Source organism: Rhipicephalus microplus, chromosome 8, assembly GCF_043290135.1.
Source record: "Rhipicephalus microplus isolate Deutch F79 chromosome 8, USDA_Rmic, whole genome shotgun sequence".
In the NCBI taxonomy this organism is placed as follows: Eukaryota; Metazoa; Arthropoda; class Arachnida; order Ixodida; family Ixodidae; genus Rhipicephalus; species Rhipicephalus microplus.
Window position 1 is genome coordinate 2,121,896 of NC_134707.1, and position 20,165 is coordinate 2,142,060.

Here is a 20,165-nt window from a genome sequence, read left to right on the forward strand (position 1 = left end):
GATGGCCGACTGGTCTTCGAAAGATCGGTGGCAGTGTGAAGACGAGGGCCTCGTCAGGCGATGCGGGGGGCTCAGAGTAGCGGGGGAACAAAGGACTGCGAGGTGCGTAAGAAAAAGCAGTCGGGGCATGGAGGAAAAGAACACCTTTCCTTCCTCCATCCTTTCTCCATGGGTTGGGGAGAGTGGCAACTAGAGGGTCGCGGAGCCAGGGTCGGCGTTTAACAATGAGAATGTATGGGCACCTCGCCGATGCCTGATCGGTGGTCGAAATTGATTTCCCGGGAAGATGGCAGACCGACTCTGTTCGCTATAACTGATCAGTGGCGCTCGGAGACGTTCGTTGTAAGTGCGATTTTGTGCCATTGAACCAATGTATATTTTCACGGTCACGCAAATATTGTTCGTTTTAAGCGAAAGTTCGTTTTTAAATGGGGCTGTTATATGTGGGCTCGACTGTATAACTACATGAAGGATTTTCTCATTGAGCAGGAGACGACAATTGGTATCTCAAGCGTTAGGTCTGAGCCATTGCGAACGCCAAACAAGGGAACGCCTCAAGGAGCCATCATATCTCCTCTGTTTAATATCGCTATGAGTCGACTCGCGCGGGCTTTGGACTCTGAACCACAGCTAGGTTATACCCTCTACGCGGATGACATTACTCTGTGGGCCACACGGGCCTCCCTGGTCAGCAAAGAGCAGACTCTGCAAAAGGCAGCACTGGCCGTAGAAAACCTTGCCAGAACCAGTGGTCGCAGCTGGGCACCCGAAAAATCGGAGGTGATCAAAATACACAGCGAACGCTACAAAAGTGATGGAAGAATAGAAATCGAAATAGAAAAGCAGAAAATAAAGAAGTCACCGTCACTCGAATCCTGGGTTTCTGGGTTCAAAGCAATGGTGGGCAAATCACACTATCGGTCTTCCTAAATCAGCAAGTAAACAAGTGGCTAGGATGATTCAGAGGATCACCTTCTACAAAAAAGGCATGAAAGAAAGTGATACTGTCCGTTTAGTGCAGGCGCTCGTGATGAGCAAATTGACATACAGCTTGCCTATCCACACGCTGAACAAGAGCGAGGAAGAGCAAGTAGATTCTATCATCAGAGGGGCTTACAAGGCAGCATTAGGCTTATCGATAAGCACTCAGACACAGAGGCTTCTCGAGATCGGCCTGCATAACTCAAACGCTGAACTGAAAGAAGCAACATTGATCTCTCGGCGCAACCGTCTCAGCCAGACGAAGTCGGGAAAAGAGATACTGATGAGGGCGGGTATACCACCACAACCTCAAAACTTGGACGAGGAGCTGGTAGACATACCAGACCCAGTCCGATGGCATATTTCGATCGCCCCTATCCCCAGAAACATGACCGAGAAGTGGCATCAGGGAAGGCGAGAGGAGCGCGTAAAATGGATCAGAAAATTAGTCCGAGGCAATGTGAACAAGGTATATGTTTATGCTTCCAGGTATAACTGGAAGCGCTGTGTCGTCACAATGGTAAGCAGTGACACGAGAACCATGGTGTCCAGCACATCATTGTACACTACATCGACGACCAAGGCTGAGTGTTTTGCCATCACATTGGCGATTAAAAGTCGAGAGCGCAATGACGGCCGTACTTCACCGTACTTCAGATTCGCAAGGGGTGTGCCAGCTATTCATGAAAGGCCGCCTCCTATTGAACATTTGCAAACATTTAGGCGGCAAATCGACCAACACCTATAGGTTGGTCTGGTGCCCGGGACATGCAGGCCTAGAAGGTAACGAGAGAGCGGACGCTCTTGCTCGAGCGCTCACCAACTGAGCGGATCAGCAGCCTTTCTCGCTGTTACCACTATCCAGAACTACGCATGACAGCTTTCGCGAGGAGGAGGAAAACAACCCAGCTCGGATGTCTCCGCAAGAGCTTCTTGCTCACCAGCGATGCACGTGGCTGAAATATGGCACCCTCCACAAATCTCTTAAAGAGGAAGATGCCATAGTCCTCCATAAAATTCAAACGGGAGTTTATTCGAATTTATTACGACTGCACAAAATTCATCCAATTTTGTATGGGCGCGATTGTCCGTGGGGTCACGACTCGCCGCCGACGCTTTACCATATCTCGTGGAGTTGTGCTAAACGGCCAAATGAACCACTATCGCTTACAGCGTATGTATAGAATGGAAAACTCTTTAAAGCAGTGGGAGGCACTCTTTGCTACCTTGGACCCGGAAATGCAACTAGCACTCCTGAACCACGTCCGGCAGGTGGCACACCCCAGTGGAGCCTTGGACATGGGGCCCCACGTATCTAGCTCCTAAACTCCTTCTTTTTTCAACCCAATAAAGTTATTTTTCTCTCTCTCTCTCTCTCTCTGTACTGTGCTTCAACATGGGTAATCTGAATGCATCTGCTGCTATTCTAGAGCAGCTGTACATCATCCAGCAGCACAACCCCGAGGGCTAGCGAGAAGGGCTGTCGGAGTGAAACCTCAAATAAATAGAGAAAAGCGTCCCAGAGTCGGAGAAAGCTGGTCAAGAAGAAGCATAAGAATGTGATGCATTCAGATTATGTCCCTTGTGAATTTTCATAAGATTTAATTAGTATTCTTTTAATAAGAGTGTCTTGAAATGTTTTTTCTCATTTTCTCAGAACATCAATTTTGAAACATCTTCGAAGTTGGAGGGAAAATAACCTATGTTCTATTCGAGCTATCAGCATAATTCTTTTTTTTGCCAAAAAGATAAATGCATTCAGTATGCAATATGCCTATTTTGAAGGCAATATACACATCAATTTTTTTTTTTTCAATTGAGTCACATGCGTGACAGGTGAAGGTGCCTTTTTTTTTTTTTGCAAACATTGCTGTCCTCTAACTCTTGTTGAAATTGACCCCAAAAATGATTTATAGCATATTGCACCCTTTAAACACCCTACATTGTTTTACACTGTTGCCACTGTTTTGGTGCATCCTACTAAATGCTAATAGGGCTCCAAACAAAGGACCCAGGTTATCTTGGAAACACTTGACCTATCAAAAAGTAATTAAATTTTTAGAATCTGCACATCAAAATACACATACTGTGAAAATTTCGTTCAGATATACACATAAAGTTGCCTATCATGTGTATCTTCCCCCCTTAAGAAGGCGGGCGACAAATCAGTCGAGTGACTTTCTTATGTTCGAATAGCGAATGCGAGCTCACTCAAATGGTCTGCCAAGTCCCTTTGACTTTCAGCAAAGGCCGCCAAAATCCATTTGAGCGTACGATTGACGTGCTCCATCTAATAGGACTGAGGATGGTAGGGTGAAGTGATGCAGTGATCCATTCCGAAGGAACGGCACGTGACACCAATTACCCGAGCGGTGAAATACGAAGTGTTGTCCGTGATGAGCCTTTCTGGAAAGCCGAACCAGCAAAACACTTCCTGCAGCTTCTAGAGCACAGCTCGTGTTGTCACCTTCCAAAAAGGAACAATTCCACCTACTCAGAGAAGTGATCAATGACTACCATGAGGTGAATGAATTGCGGCTTACTTCTAAGAAACAGGCCCATGAAATCGCAGGTGGCCACATCGTATGGATGCTCTCTGACAATCGGTTTCATCAGACTGGGCGGCTTGCCACCTTTTGATTTCACCGTTTGACAGACGGGGCAAGAACAACAATAGCGAAAAATGTCATGCTTCATGCCGAGGCAGGTCACAGCGTGGCTCACTTTTGCAAAAACTTTTAAGCCACTCGGGTGACCGGCCATGGTTTTGTTGTGAGAGGATCGCAACAGTGTGGCTCTCAGACTTTTGGGCATAACCACAATCGGATTTATATACTCGTCGTCAGTGGCTATATACTTCAGCAGAAGCCAGTTATGGTTCAGCAAATATGAATCCGCCGGGAACTCGGTGACACGCTGGTTCCAGCCCCCTATCCGCTCCCGCTGCAGGGCAAGCAGTGTAACAGCGCTCCGTCTCATGGAAACAGTCGCTGTCGGCCCCTACTGCTGGGCAACAGCGTAAGGGCGCTCTGTCTCTCTGAGACCGTTGCACATTTCGCTACAAAATGGATTACTTTGCTGAGCCTTCAGTAGCTCTTTTTGCTAAAAGCGATTCCCATTCTCCCAAAAGGGGGGAAATCTGATATTGCGACCACTCAAGACCGCAGCGACCGCCGCTTGCGTAGGCGTCACGGGTTCGCTCTCGGCATCGTGGCCTACGGAAACCTCCCCCGCTCGGTTGCTTCGCAGTGGGCCGCTTACTTGGATAGCAGCCAAGGTTTGTCCGCATGAAGACTGTCCCCTTTTGCCGAATGGTGGCGAAGCCGCCGTTTCGCCCCCGACGCATGCATGTGCAAAGGCACCACTAGCGGCTGTCGCGTCAAGATCAAGGTTCTTGGCTGACAATGGGGCATGGGATAGTTCGTCAGCTACCACATTGGTCCTCCCCTTTCGATACTGCACTGCAAAGTTATAGTGCTGTATTGGGAAAGCCTAGTGCTCCTGCCTGCTTGCAGGCTCACGAAGCTGGATCAGCCAGCTGAGCGCACTGTGATCTGTTCGCACCATGAACTTCGCCCGATCAAGGTAGACATCAAACTTCCACAGTTAAAACATGATGGGGAGGCTCTCCTTTCCAGTCACGGTATAATTTTTCTTCGCCGGGACCAAGTAGTGTCAGGCAAAGGCCAATGGCTGCAACACGCCATCGTATTCCTGTAGGAGGACGGCTCTTAAACCCAGATCGCTTGCATCAGTGCGCACAACGAATGGTCTGGTCAGGTCGGGGAGCTTGAGCTGCGCTGTTTCCGCAATAAGGTTAGACAGTCGGCAAAATGCCTCCTTCTGCTCAGGTCCCCATACACTCAGCAGGCCTAGAGCTTACTCAAGGGCATCTGCAGTCAGGCACAGGACGGAACGAAAGAACGGTAAAAGTTAACGATTCCCAAAAAGTGGTGAAGGCCACGTACTTCCTTGGGAACGGGAAAATCGAGGATAGCTTGAAGTTTCTCCCGATCCCACTCAATGGAGCCTTCGTCCAGCGTAAACTTGAGTAACTTAATAAGGTTCTGCACTAATTGGACCTTAGCGGGGTGTGTCATCCTGGCGGTCCTCACCCTCTCGAGCACATCGGCAACATTGGCCAAGTGCTTTTCAAAGGTTTGTGAATAAATCACGTTGTTGTTGAGGTAGCACATGCAGTATGACCACTTTGCTTCCCTGCGGACGCGGTCTATGGGTCTTTGAAACGTAGCAGGAGCATCGCAAAGACCAAAGAGCATACGAGTAAACTCGAACAACCTTCTGTGAGATGTGAACGCAGTTTGGCATTGGTCACACTCGCCCATCTGGACCTGTAGGTAACCCTTAGAGGCGCCAAGCATGGTAAACTATCGTGCATCACTAAGGTTTCCTATGGTGCAGTTTATTGTGGAGAGCGGATAGGCATCCTTATGAGTCGCTCCAATCAGACGGCGATAGTCTACGCGCAGGCGATGACTGCCATCTTTCTTAGGCACCAACACAATTGGAGTTGCTCAGGAGCTTGATGAGCAACGACTAATGCCTGCCGCAAGCATGTCGTCTTGCAATCCATCGATAATGTGCCTTTTGGTGAGACTGACGGGCCTGGGGTTACACTTCAAAGTGCGTCGGCAGTTTTGATCACGTGGCTCACAAAACCGGTGCAGTTCGGTTGATCGGTGAAGAGTTTGTGGTACTAACGCAACGATGCTGAAAGGCGAGCCTTCTGTGTACCATCCAACTGAGTCGCGCAAGTGACCAGAGGATGTGGTGCCTCTTCGTGCCGTATCGGTTGATCCAAACAGGGGTTTCGAGCTGGCGAGTGCGTAACGCCAGGGTATGACCCCGAAGTTTGCGCGCGACACGGTTCGTGCCGAGTCTCTCGTTCCTGAATAGGACTGTGAGTGCGTTGAGCAGGGCCTTGGCCTCGAACTCTGCGCAGGGCACGTGTCCGACGCTTCTGCGGCAAAGGCAACGGTAAAAGCCGGCGGACTAATGAACAGCTTGAGCAGGCAAAATAGGTCATCACGATAGCCGCCATTCACAATGTCCACAAGGATCATGGTATTAAGGAGAAAGTCTCAGCCGCGAATCACAGGAACATTGAGCCCTGGAAGATGAATGAAACGCCATAGTCTCCTTCAATCTCCCCATCTGGCAGTCAACCTTGTATCGATTGCTGAATGAGCCACGCCTTTTGCAAGGGTGAATGTCGTTCGGCTGTCCCGCAAGCGCACTGAGTACGTCTGCAAGTGGGACAACACCTGTTCACCGAACAACGAGGCCGCCCGTGTTCAGCATTGCCGAAAATTGACGGACGGCAATGTTGACTCGAATAAACGGTGCGTGCACACCAGCAAGAAACGTGCTTGCCCTGTACGCAGAGGGAAGAAGCAAAGGTTTGGTCACTGAATGACCCGCAAACCTGTTACTCTGCCTCGCAGGGCTTGGATGTGGTGCGTTTCCTTGCTATGTGCCCTCCCTCACGGCAGCAAAAACAGCGCACTCCATCACGGTCTGTTTTACTAGACGGAGTAGCCTCAAGCTGCCGTGATAGGCTTGCTACGTTATCACAGAATACGTTTTTGCGAGCTTCACCTCCCGCATGTCGTTGGATCGAAAAGTGTCCCTGTGTGAAGGTTTCTGGTTGTGCAGCGCATTCTGCCCGTCTTTCATGCGTGTCGGGATCAAGAGCGCGAGCACTCAATTTCTACGCACAGCCTGTTGCAGCCGTAAAGGCGGTGCCATGAGGCTGTTGCCATTGGGGAAGGATGATGGCCCCTCTTCCAAGAGCAGCGCGGCTCAAGGGCCTCACTGGCCGACATCAGCGAGCGATAGGCACGTGCGGCGAGAAGGTCACATTGAATGCGCTTTGCCTCGGGGGCCAACTCTTCTAAATCGCAGAAGCGGCCGCGGCGCAGATATGCTGAAAAGGGCGTATGTGCCTGCTTTATTACCCGTTCGATACACTCCTTGTTCGAGGTTTGGAGCTCAGTGATAGAGCGAAGTTTGCACTTACATACTCCTGCAAAGACTCGTTGTTTATTACCCGTTCGATACACTCCTTGTTCGAGGTTTGGAGCTCAGTGATAGAGCGAAGTTTGCACTTACATACTCCTGCAAAGACTCGTCAGGAGCTTGTGTACGAAACTCGAGCTCTCGCCGCATCCTACTTTCGTAGTCAGCGTGTAGGAATTCATGCAATAAGGCCGTGCAGAACTCTTCGGGGTTGTTGCACGATAACCTATAAGCCGGTACCATCTCGCTGCCATGTCAGTCAGTGCAGCCGGAACAGCGCGTCCGAGCACTGAAACCCATTGCTTTTAGGGGCGAAGCTCCTTAGGGCGTGGGCTGTGCGTCCCCTGTAGCCTGTATGTAGCCATTTCTAGTTTAGTTTTTGTAGTGTTCACTAGATGGCGGTACCGTCCCCTGTATATAGCCACCTCTAGTTTAGTTCTTGCAGTGTTCACTAGATGGCGGTACCGTCTCCTGTATGTAGCCACCTCTCGTTTAGTTCTTGTAGTGTTTACTAGATGGTGGTACTTGTAGCTGATGATGAAAAGATGCAAGATGTTATAAACTAGAAAGCGGTACTTGTAGTTGATGAAACACGCGAGATCTTATAAAATAGGAATGATGTCACATATGGCGCGTGTCATTGGTTGAAGACAATCGTTTGATTTAGTGCGGCGACGTACGCTAGGGGGAGCGATGTAATAAAATCGAGTGGGCAAAATGTACAGAGGATTCATGGTTTACCAGGTTTACCTCCGGAGCTTTGCCCACTCATCATCATTCACTTCGTGGATGTGGCGGAATTTTTTTGATAACATCACAGAGAGTCGAGATAATCTCGGGCAGATCACTGTATCCGCTATAGGTTGGCACGGGCAGTATAATATAACAATAAAGTGACTGCGTTTTGGAACAACCAAAAGCGTTTGAACAGCTCCCGAGAGTGCTTGAATCATCTGGACAGCGTTTTGTAGCAGCATCTGCGTCCCACCTGCTTCACAGGAAGCCGTTGGTGTGTCAGCGGCGCGGTCGAGAGAAGGTGAGCAGTCTCCCAGCTCAATCAGTGGGACGGTTTCAAACGGACCACAGCCTTGCGCTTGATTTCAAGAGTAAAAGAGGCTCCTTGTGGTGTTGGCCTGCTGTCGAACATAATGCACACTTGGTGTGGCTACCGCTGACAATTCAGGCGCCTGCACAGCATGTATTCGAAGCGTCGGTTGCGCGGCTGACGGCGGACTAAAGTCGGCAAAGGACAAAGCCTGGGCCCCGTCAATACCACAGGGAATCAACTATGAAAGCTGTGCCGACCAACTGCCTTGGATGCCAAAAGGCGCATTAGCAGTCAGAGGTGCTTGTACAAACAGATGAAGAAAAAGGGGTAGTGGGGCAGATGCTGTTTAACTCTTGGTTTAGAATGGACGCCATGTTTGGACAGCATTGGGCGTAGCGCCAATAAAGGCTACAGAGAGATATTCCACATTGTTTATGGTGCAGAAGACTCGGGAAGCCTGCCTTCATTTCCCAGAGCTGTTGCTTACGATCTGGGACACCTTTCTGCTGTCTGACCGTCATGGAGCGTACCAAAACCAAGTGGACGTCTGGTCTAGCACAAAGTATGAACGCTTCATGTCCTCCGCAGCCGGTTGAAGGCAGTCCAGACGGCTAGCCGCACTGAACTCCGAGCTGGAAACCTTCCTGAGAGATGAGCAGGTGGCAGAACACTGCGACTCTGTCATGAAGTGTGAAGACTCTGCTACCAGCGCTTTCGCCTTGCTCGAGCATCACATGGACAGGCGTAAGGTTCCCGCTCTTCCTTTGACGGCATATTCACCTACAATCACTGATGGGGACCCATCAATGACCTTTGCAATGAACATGGCACGACCTCAACGTGAGTGTTGCGCACAACTGCCTAAACTAGAGCTCTTGCGCTTCAATGACAGCTTAGCTTGGCGGCAGCTGTTTTGCGACATGTTTTGCCACGTCGTTCACGATAACCGGGCTTGTCCAATGCAATAGATGGTCTCACTACTTGACGGAGCTGCTACTCAGGCCATTGCAGGCATACAAGCCAGATTCATCTTGCCGCGACACACTTGAGATATAGCAACAGTGATTTGGAAATGCTAAGTGGATTGAGCAGAAACATCTGGAACGGCTCTGCTCACTGAACGCTGTTTGTTTGTCGAGCGACATGGTGGCCTTAAGGAACTTGCATGACGGGGTTCAACTCGAAAGGGGACACGCGAGCCAGGGAGTGAGTGCTATATACTACGCTGCCATGCTGAATGAGGTACTGCTAAAAGTTCTTTTCCCTGACATTGTAGTGGACCACTACAGTCGGGAGAGCATGGAGTCTGCAGGTTCAGTATCTACGGCCGCCAGCAGTACCCATTTCTCAGAAGAGGAGATGAGCCGGTTGCTTCAATTCTTTCACATCGAAGTGGAATGCCGTGAGAGAAGGGCACAGATCTCGACTCCAGCTCTTATTCGCAACCATAACAATACTGCTCAGAGCCTCCGCAAGCCTCCATCGCTTCCGGCTGCCAGTGTGCTTCACAATAGGACAAACGTTTCTTTCACGTCCTGCGTTTTCTGTTCAGCCTATGAACATAGAACTGAAGACTGCAGACTGCACTAGCCGACTCAGCCTTGCAGAAAAGCGCAGCTTGCTCACATCTGATAGTTGTTGCTTCAAGTGCACCGCCAAGGGACACCTGGCACAAGACTGCCGTCGCAGAGTACAATGTATGTTGATGCAAACGTCGCAGTGTCTGAGTCGGCTAGTACAGTTATCGGTTCTATGTTACGATGCGGGAAATTTCTCGATAGCCTTCACTAGCGCTGCACGCAATCCCGTTCAAAAACATGGTCTATTCCACACCAGGAGTCCGAAATGCATCTGCCCCACTACCCTTGCTTCGTCTCTTTCCCCTATTTCCTACAGCACACGTGTGTACTGTACGGGTAGGGCAATAGGCCCGTTCCGAAACGACGCACCATCTCCAAAAGGAGCCGATAGGCGCCTCGAGGCTCCAGCACTACAGGAGGCAACGACATAGACTGTTGCAGAAGGGTGCCCGTCGATAAAGGCAATGGCCTCGTTGTGCAACGCGGCATCTTCCAAAAAGCACAGTGGACAAAAATCCCGCGAAGCAGACATGTTGCGACGAGCCCAAATTGTACAGGCGAACTGACTTGCCAAGAGCAGTCAAAAGCTTCGAGCTTTTGATACCGCGTTGAGTGCCAGTGTAGTGTACACGTATCTCGACGGAGTACGGCCACTAGCGTGGATTCGGCCTTGGCGAGCTGCAGAGCCGCGTTAACCATTGCCTTGCGTGACTAACGCCGCTACACACGTACGTTCGGACAGCCAAGGCGTCGAGCAGAGCTTGGCATGTACACAGTACTGCTCTGAAACAGGTCGCAAAACTTTATTGCTTATGGCAACACCAAAAACGCAGTACAGAGTTTATTGCAAAAAGGGTGGCGGGAAAGCAAACGAGGCTCATCCACGCCACTGGCGAGAAGTACAACACATGGTGCCCGAGCACATCTCCATGGGCAAAGGGGGTTCACAGTGACACGCCGCTGAAGGAAACGGTTCCTTGCGACTATGCTGCATTGCTCTCACAATCCGGGACAACAGGGCCCGATTGCTCGAGCGAGAAAAAAATTCACTCGCGTTCGCTTCGGGAGTCATAGGTCAGCGTAGTAGGGCCACGTGCAAACACACTGCAGCGCTCTTCGGCCTCGCATTCGAAAGGGGCTACGAAAGGTGAGAATTTGCCGTGGTAGCAAGGCGATGTTGGGGAAGTCCAGGCGAGCCTCAAACACAGGGAACCGATGGACAGAAAAGAAATGCATGCTCACCCTTCGTCATCCCAGAGAGCTTCTGGCTGACTCCCGACGCAAGCGCGCGTGAAACGTCTCGAGAGGCCGAGCGCAGTACCACAGTCGACATCCTGGTGAAAGGGGTCAACGTCACTCCCGCTCTCCTAGAGCCGATTGTTGCAGAGGAGGGGAGGGTCGTGTTAAGACATGATAACAGCAGAAATAGACGACAAAGCCCATCCAATGGCGGCATGCTAGCTTCAATTTCCACAAGCCTTGCTAATGATTAAAAATTTAGGGCAAAGGAATCCAATACAGCCGTCAGACTTTGCAAAGAACTGCATTCATAGGCCTTGTATTGCATGGCAGAAGAGATGATTCACACCAGCAGTGGTGGTCCAACTGCACCAATTGTGCCATTTTGATACCATTCCATATCGCTGTGCCTTGCTGCACACAATTGGGTACAGCTTGCGCCAGAGTTCACTAATCCATCTGTTTGCACGGCATCGGATCATTTATGGCCCAGAAATATTCTTGGTCTGGGAACAAACTCGGCTAGAGCTACTCTATAATTAAGCCAATGCCCTCTACTTGCTCTATACTAGTGATGTGCTTCTTGCTTTTTGCAAGCCTTTTTGTCATTACTCATTTTAGCTTAACGAAAGTCTCTGCGCCACCACATGTGTCTTCATTGTTGAAAGTTTAGCTTGCTATTGATAGTCTCTTCTATTTTTTAAGGCATTTATGATAACAAGTAGAAAAGATATTTTTTGCATTTATGACTCACCACTTGCCCTGTAATGTAGCCACCGTGGCCAAGCGGCAACGTATCAGCACTGCACTGTTTAAATGGTGTCTTTTCGCAAATGAAGGTTTGGTTGTGCATAAGCTTGTTCGATATTTGATGGGAAAAAAATAAATGTTTTTTAAATGCACTGCGCGATGTTTTTTGTAAGCGTATTGCAAAATTAAGCTAAATGCCCACGAAGAGTGCAACTGGCACTAGTGCGATTGCTGTTTGTTCATGTCTAAGCAATCGTTGTGTAAACTGACGTAACGCGGTGTCTCACAAAAAAAAAAAAAAACGAAAAAAAAAACCAAGTGATCTCATGCATCTGAACTGCATTAGAACAGTCACTGTTGTCATCAATCAGCTGCAAACAAATATGCCAGACTGATTCCCTCCCACTTGTATAAAATTGTGCTCATTGCGGCCGCTGTTCACAAATCGCACATTGACGAACTTTGAGCAGCACTGCCACGGGAATTTCTCGCTGTTCACGGGCTACCTAACTGCGCCATGCAGTAGATTCGTGAAGTCCACAGTGCAATGCAAAACTGTAAATTATTGATGGGAAACAAACCAGATGTAGTTCCATTAGTCCTTGGAGCTTGCTGCGTAATAATACGTCTTTCCTGCGCCCAGTCTTATGGAAAAACCCTGTCAATTGCAGCTCATTCGAGGGGTGTTAATTGTTGGAGAAAAGGGGGTTTGATTACCCCCCCCCCCCCCCTGATTTTCTAAAGAAAAAAGGGTAAGTTATACCTTGACGAATATTAAGGTGAAAGATGCGTGAGCATGGAATATCGCTAAATGAGCGTTTCAACAAGTGGACTTGTCTTCTTGCAAAAGAGCATCCCTCCTCTTTATGCTTGGATTGATGACTGACCCCATTTTTTTATACCACTTCATTTTGTACAAGGATTATTTTTTAGAAGACTTTTTCTGAATATTGTGTTCTGGTTTATGGTTCGAAAACCTGGTATTTGCGACAGCAGACAGGTAGAAGGGGACATTCCGCATCATTTGGGGATTGTCCCACCTGTTGAAGTTACGAGGTCAAAGTTTTTTAGCCAGTCTTCAAAGTCGTCAACATGTAGGCCAGAGAACAGCAGAAGAGGCTGCAGTGAGGCGGCAGCGTTGGACAATCCAGGATTGTCTAGAGTGACCCTGGTAGGTGGTGGTACGCAACAACTTGTGTGGAGCATTAGAGAGAGCATGTGAGAGGACTGGGAGAACAAAAGGCACCGTCCACTACTTGTGAGGCACCACTTTATTCATGTCGAGCTCTGGCTCACACGCGATCGTTATATATACAGAGAAGGAAGTTGTGTAAATGATGATGTGCCCAGATGACAAAGAAGAGTCAGTAACTGTACTCGTAATATTTCGAAAATCATGAGTGAGTGCTCAAAACGAAGACTTTGAAAGAGAAAGAAGAGTTACTCGGTGGAGCATCATCCACAGCGAGTTGGGATGATTGTGAAATGCACTATCCATGCAAAAATTTCCCAACAATAAATTTTCATTCACAATGACTTTTCATTATCTTCTTTAATTTTCGAACTGCTATAGTTTCCTGGTCAGCATTTCTCTCTTTTTGACTTTTTACAGAACCCATATGTCCCATGCTTGCCTTGTCACTAACGCTTCACTTCAACACACATATTCTTATTTGCAGTGAAGTCATAATGTTATTTCGTGCTAAGAACATGATTAATGGCTGCTTTTTAGATATTGGCCCTGTGTCCTTGTTTGCATTGCAGCAGCATTTTTTATATGGTCACTATAAACAATATTCACTGAAAATTTTAGAAATGCTATGCTTCAAAACACAGTTCATCCTGCTCCTAACATGCTCCAAAACTGACTTGGGATTCGTAGCGGTCCTTAAACCTGTTGAAAACCATCGATATTTGAAATGGCATTTTTTAAGCCTTGAAAACATATAAATTTGTTTGAGGTCCTTGAAAGTCCTTGAATTTTGTCAATGGAAGTTTGCTCAGCCGTAATTTAGTGGATTTTCTTGTGCGCCTGGCAGCTCTGTGTTCTTAAGCCAACAAACTATCCAATCAGTTTCTCAAGCCATATTGGAGTGCTGTGGTAGCAATCGTGTTATTACAGCAGTAATGACAGAACTAAGCCTTCCTTTTTTGTGGAAACTGTGCCAGTGTGCGTGCATTTTCGCAGTCGCGTCGCTTATGGTAGAACTATGCCAGGCAAATGCAAATTCCAACAGTCTTATAGAGAGTGGATTGCACTAAATACGTCAAAGTCGCATTGGGCAAAGTGTAAGCTATGTGGGAAAAGCTTTGACATGTCATCAGCAGGGGAGTCTTGCCCTTAAAGGTAACATGAAGAGTACGAAACACATTGAAAGAACAAAAGTGACTACAGTTGATAACATGACTGCATTCGTGGTGCCAACCGTTAATTAGCAGTCTGAGAAAATGGCAAAGAGAAAAGAAAAGACTGGTAAGAGAAAAGAAAAGAGGATAAGAAGTTGAAAGGAAAGCTTCATGAACCTAATCTCTAGTCCACTGCCAAAAAGAGGTTGTCATTATATATATATATATATATATATATATATATATATATATATATATATATATATATATATATATATATATATATATATATATATATATATATATATATATATATATGTGTGTGTGTGTGTGTGTGTGTGTGTGTGTGTGTGTGTGTGTGTGTGCGCACGCAATATGTCTTAAATTAGTAGTGCAATATGTGTTAAATTATCAAGCAAGCCATAAACATGGTTTTTAAAGCCTGTGATAAACAGAAAAGATGGAGCTAATAAATAATGTTAAATCTTTGTTAGCTAAAAAAAGATTGCTCAAATGTACTTGGTTTTGCTTCTGTGAAATAAAGTACAAATTTTTTTGCTGTAAAAGTTGTCATTTTCAGGAGTTTCAAGTGTTGTTTTAGACCCCGCAGCGGTGGTCTAGTGGCTAAGGTACTCGGCTACTGACCCGCAGGTCCCGGCTGCGGCGGCTGCATTTCCGATGGAGGCGGAAATGTTGTAGGCCCGTATACTCAGATTTGGGTGGACGTTAAAGAACCCTAGGTGGTCGAAATTTCCGGAGCCCTCCACTACGGCGTCTCTCATAATCATATGGTGGTTTTGGGACGTTAAACCCTACATATCAATCAATCAACCAAGTGTTGTTTTAGGTCTTTGAAAAGTATTTGTTAGATCCGTGAAAGTCCTTGAAAACCCTCGAATTTCGCTTCACTTAGGTGCTATGAACCCTGTGACTTCTTTCTGCTTCAAAAATTGATCCAAATGCTAAACTAGCTGTACGAACGCTGCACCTGACATTTCGCCATGAAAACTGCATAAGCAGGGGGTGCTTTAAAGGTTCTCACCCATTCATCTATATCATCATCAGACACTTCGTGAACAAAATGTGTGGGAATGTATTGCCTGACAGATGCATAGTGGGTACTTTTACACTGCACAAAATGATAAGTCACTTAACTTGCAGTTTACTGCAGCCTGAGCGAATCTTTGCAAAGGCTGCTTCTCTGGCTTACATTGTTGCATGTTTTGTGCAGGCGTGCCGTTGCTTCTCTCTTCGTTTGCCTCGTGTATGCACCTTTTGAGGAGTCACTCTAGAGATGTTGTTTTCATCTTGTACTCAATTTGTTTTTTTTTAAATTTTTTTAAAGAATTTTTTTCTGATAAGTTCTTTCTCCTTATCTTTTCTGCAAATGTCGTGCTGTGTAGATGTTCACCAAAAGGAAGGCAGAACGACAAGAGTCTTCTGGTGGAGGGGATGGTGACAAACCAAAGTTTATTCGACCAGAACGAGTGCGCACAGAATCCAAAAGCTACACGCCAAGTAAGTGCCGCATTGCATTTATTGTAGGCCATATGTTGCAATTAATGGGTGTGCTGCTTAATTGTCGTAGCCTTGAGAAAAAAAATACAGGAGAAAGTATATTTTTTAGTGGCAGATAATGTTTCTGTGGTAGCTGTTCTTGAAAAACAACAAGAATTAGTGTGTGGACTCTTATGTTGGTTGGTATGATTTCATTTTGATTAGGTAGCGCAACACTAAACACTAGGAAGCACATATTTGTGACTGAAATAATTTTAATTTTCAATATACACTTGCAGTTCTTGTACATACTTCAGTTGTTAGTGGAATGAAAATAACAGATGACGTTTACACTGATGCACTTACTGTGAGTCCTACTATTAGTACTTTCCATTTCTTACGTGATGTTGCACATGTGCAAGGATAAACAAGGTAAAAAAAAATGTGTACATATTCGGTAAGTGTAGCGGTAATAATCAGTTGTTAGTGGCACCATATGGTGCTCTCGCCCTCCTCCATTTTTTTTAAGTGGTCATTTATGTGAACGAGGGTGCATCAGTCAATATAATTGCTAGAAATCAGAATATCACACAAAAAACAGCGCGCAACTAGATACATTTAGCGTGCTGTTAACTCATGAAGGACTCACAACAAGAACACACAAGACAAGCGTGAACAAACAGCTGTCCCAGCTCTACGCTTGCCGCACGCTACTTAGGCACAGAAATGGACACTCAAAAAGAATGCACAGGTGCAATACATAAGGTAAGTGTGAACTTGTTGTTGTTGCTATTTTCTGTTTTTGCATTGCTTTTGAATCGCACTGGAAGTGTCGACTGCGCACAACCCAACACTCATAGTTTTTTTTTTTTTTAACTCGGTGCATAGAGAATAGGCTTCAAGATTCTACGCCAGCATGTTTCTTTCCAGCAGTCTCAATCGGACGGAGACAGTGTAGTCAGATGTGGGCATGGCTGACTCCACTTCTGCGTAGCACTGCTCGCCACTGAGCCATCGTCGATGGCTATGGACCATTTTACGGAAGGGTCTGAGTTTCGCCATATATGGCTGTTAGCCTTTGTGTTTTCTATCTTCATCAAATAATTGAACAGTGTTACTATTGTCGCATACACATGAACATTATTAATTGAACAGTGTTACTATTGAAGCTTACACATGAACATTATTGTGCTGATGCATATGATGCATTATGCCCTTATTAATTCATGTCTCAATATGACCCATGGTTGGGTCACACCGGCGACTAGCAGCGGTGGCGAGACCATTTGCGACTGGTCGCAAACAGTCGAAAAGAACTGCTTTGGCTGGTCGCGTCTTGCTCGATTTTCAGTCGTGCAATTGCAGTCGCAAAACTTCTAGAACCAATCGGCGACGCCCAGAAGAGACACCAGCATTTCTATATGCAGGTTTATTTTTTGGGTTTTTGGTTTTTTTTTGTTTTTTTTATTGCGCTGGCCTCCTGTTGCCATATACAAACGAGTGCCTTTCTCTGGGTCTGTGGTACCATGGCTCGAAGCAAAGTGTCGAATTTACGTGGCTGCATTCACAAGAAGCTAAACACCATCACAATAAAAAGAAAATGGATTGTGCACTATCTTCCTTCGTACTTGGAATAGTTTTTTGTCTTGAACTTGACCTGTCACCGCCTTCAATGCAGCACGTTTAACGCGTTTATGCCTCATGCCTTGGCTCCGACTAAATACACCGCATTCGAGACGCATTTGTGCTGCATTGGAGGCTGTGGCAAGTCAAGTTAAATTCAAGGAGCATTTCTGAATACGTACCACTCTCGGGAATACTCCTCTTCGTCTCAGCGCAGCTCGGGAGGTAGGCGGCTTGCATAGCGGGCCAATTCTCGTGTGCGAAGAGATGGTAACACCCACCACCGGCTTTTTTTTTTTTTTTTTAGGCTTCTGTGCTGCCGAGGCTGACACCATGGCATAACGCATTAGCGCCATGGCAATCTCTTATTCTCTGCTTGAATTGAACTCTTGGAAGCTGCTGGGAATGCTGTGCAAGAACGGACAAAAACAATAAATGCAGCGCGCTCGGTTTGCTTCGCTCAATCAGCTGGCAGCGATCAGCTGATCATCGCCGGTCTATAAAGTTCTCGCTGATAACGAGATCCGGACGTGACTCTCCGGTTTTGCGACTTCCAGTTGCTCGCATACAGCCTCTGCCGGTGTGATTATTAGTCGCTTTTTGGTTGCTAGTCGCAAATGGTCGCGCGACCGGTGCTAGTAGCCGGTGTGAATCAACCTTAACAGCCCAAGATGGCGGTGCCCAGATGTCTCATGTAAAATATTCTATGCATGCGCTAGGGAAGTCACGGCGCTTTTGGTGTGACTTGAATGAGACTAGAAAAATTGTTTTGTACCAATGTATAATGTACCACTGACTTGGGAATCACAGCTTATCGTGTACAGCAGCAAAAATCGTGTTAGAAACCACACAAAAATAAAGTAAGCACGCAGCGCTGACATAGAAATGTCCTCTCAATTGCGCAGAATGCCAGCACCACATCTACCCAAGGTAGCCGCTCAATCAATGTAAGCAACGATAGCACATTACTGAGAAATATGGGTGCTCACTAAACCGATCAGACTTATAACTCTGCATCAGACATGCTTTCTTCTTGGCATGTCACTGCCAACGCCGGTGGTGCCATGGCCAGACACAACATTCGCCAGACAGACCTGTCGAGAAAGCAAAATCTGTGCTCGCTTAGTTTTCTAGCCTCTCTAGCACAATGCTTAGTGCTGTCCCGTTGGTGTCCTGTGTTTCCCTTCCAAACTACATTAGATTTTTCTTGCGCGTGTGCCGCTATTTGTAGATGTGAAGTGCATGCCCGCTATCTATTTATATTTTTCTTTGTGTAAGTGAAATAATATTACACCGATTGTTCTTGGTAAACATCAAGAAGCTCATACTGGAGGAGAAATGTCAACTGCTGATGTAAGAGTGCATTGTGTGTTGTCGCTTATTTTTTTCCTTTTTTACTGTTAAGGACTTGCAAAGTGATCCACCCTGGTCATTATAAACAACATTGTGATATACATAAATTTATTTTTATTAATTGAAGTAACGCTGCAATGGATTTTTGAATGTATTTAGTCAACTTCACCGTGATTGTATGGTGAAGTTGACTAAATACATTCAAAAATTCATTGCAGCGTTACTTCAATTAATAAAAATAAATTTATGTATATCACAATGTTGTTTATAATGACCAGGGTGGATCACTTTGCAAGTCCATACAATCACGGTGTTCCCGAAAAATGGTTAGCACTTCATGGTTGCCTGAATGGAAATTAGATAGCATAGAGTTCTCATTTTAGCTGCAACCCATCTAATAACAACCTAGGCCTTGCAGGACACTACAATACAATCTAAGCCATCAAACATCCATTTGATAGTTGACTTCCTCACCCTTGTCTAATGTGTTTTTTGTATAGTATGCTGCACAACCACCTCCAGGATGAAAAATCACTGTTTGTGTCACATTATTTGTTTTTTATCATGCTTATCTATTATTGCACATTGTGTTTATGAGTGTACATACATAGTTATCTCATTGGTTCTGTTCTACCTGTAAAGCATCCTAATTTTTTTCCCTTTTTCTTCCTGCTATTATTGCGGCTGCGGCGATGGCGTAGTGGTTAGAGCATCCGCCTCACATGCAAGAGGTCCGTGGTTCAAATCCCGGTACCGCGCAATTCCCAACCGTATTAAAAAAAAAAGAATCCGCATGTTGATGGAACTGCATTAAGAGGCCTGGGGTGCGGCCTCACCGGCAAACACCGCCGAGAACGCACTCCCTCACCAGAGAAGGATTGGCCACCCTGGTGCAGTATCTGGCCACTACCTCCCACATGCTTACGTCAAATAACTCACGGCCCTCAGTCCCCAGCAGCTGCGAAGCAACTGACCACGGCGGCGGTCAGATCTGCAACGCAGCAGAGGGTGCTAAGAATCTCTGGATCCGGACAGGCCGCCATTGGAACCTGAACTTGGCAACGTTTAATGCTAGAACCTTATCTAGTGAGGGAAGTCTAGCTGTACTATTCGAGGAGCTAGAGGGTGTTAAATGGGATATAATAGGGCTCAGGGAGGTTAGGAGGACAGATGAGGCCTATGCGGTGCTACAGAATGGGCACGTCCTTTGCTACAGGGGCTTGGCAGACAGAAGAGAACTGGGAGTGGGGCTCCTAATTCACAGAAACATAGCTGGCAACATAGAGGAATACTATAGCATTAATGAAAGGGTGGTAGGTATCGTAATTAAACTGAATAAAAGATACAAGATAAAGGTAGTACAGGCTTACGCGCCTACATCCAGCCATGATGACGCTTCAGTTGAAAGTTTCTATGAAGACGTGGAATCGGCAATGAGTAAGGTAAAAACACAGTATACTATAGTGATGGGCGACTTTAATGCAAAGGTAGGGAAGAAGCAAGCTGGAGACCAGGCAGTAGGAGATTATGGCATGGGATCTAGAAACGCCAGAGGAGAGCTACTAGTAGAATTCGCAGAACGCAATAATTTACGGATTTTGAATACCTTCTACCGAGAACGAGAAAACCGCAAGTGGACATGGAGGAGCCCTAATGGCGAAAATAAGAACGAAATAGACTTTATAATGAGTGCACACCCTGGAATCGTG

General features: G+C 46.5%; 1 protein-coding gene across 12 annotated transcripts in view; it reads left to right on the forward strand.

The window, feature by feature from the left end:
* Nucleotides 1-20,165, forward strand: part of LOC119163941 (Protein associated with topo II related - 1) — a 240,719-nt gene that overhangs the window by 164,609 nt on the left and 55,945 nt on the right. For all 12 annotated transcript variants that reach the window (XM_037416018.2, XM_037416019.2, XM_037416023.2 and 9 more), the window contains one exon: nt 15,387-15,501. In XM_037416018.2, coding sequence (XP_037271915.2) covers nt 15,387-15,501 — 115 coding nt within the window. The remainder of the gene's footprint in view (nt 1-15,386; nt 15,502-20,165) is intronic.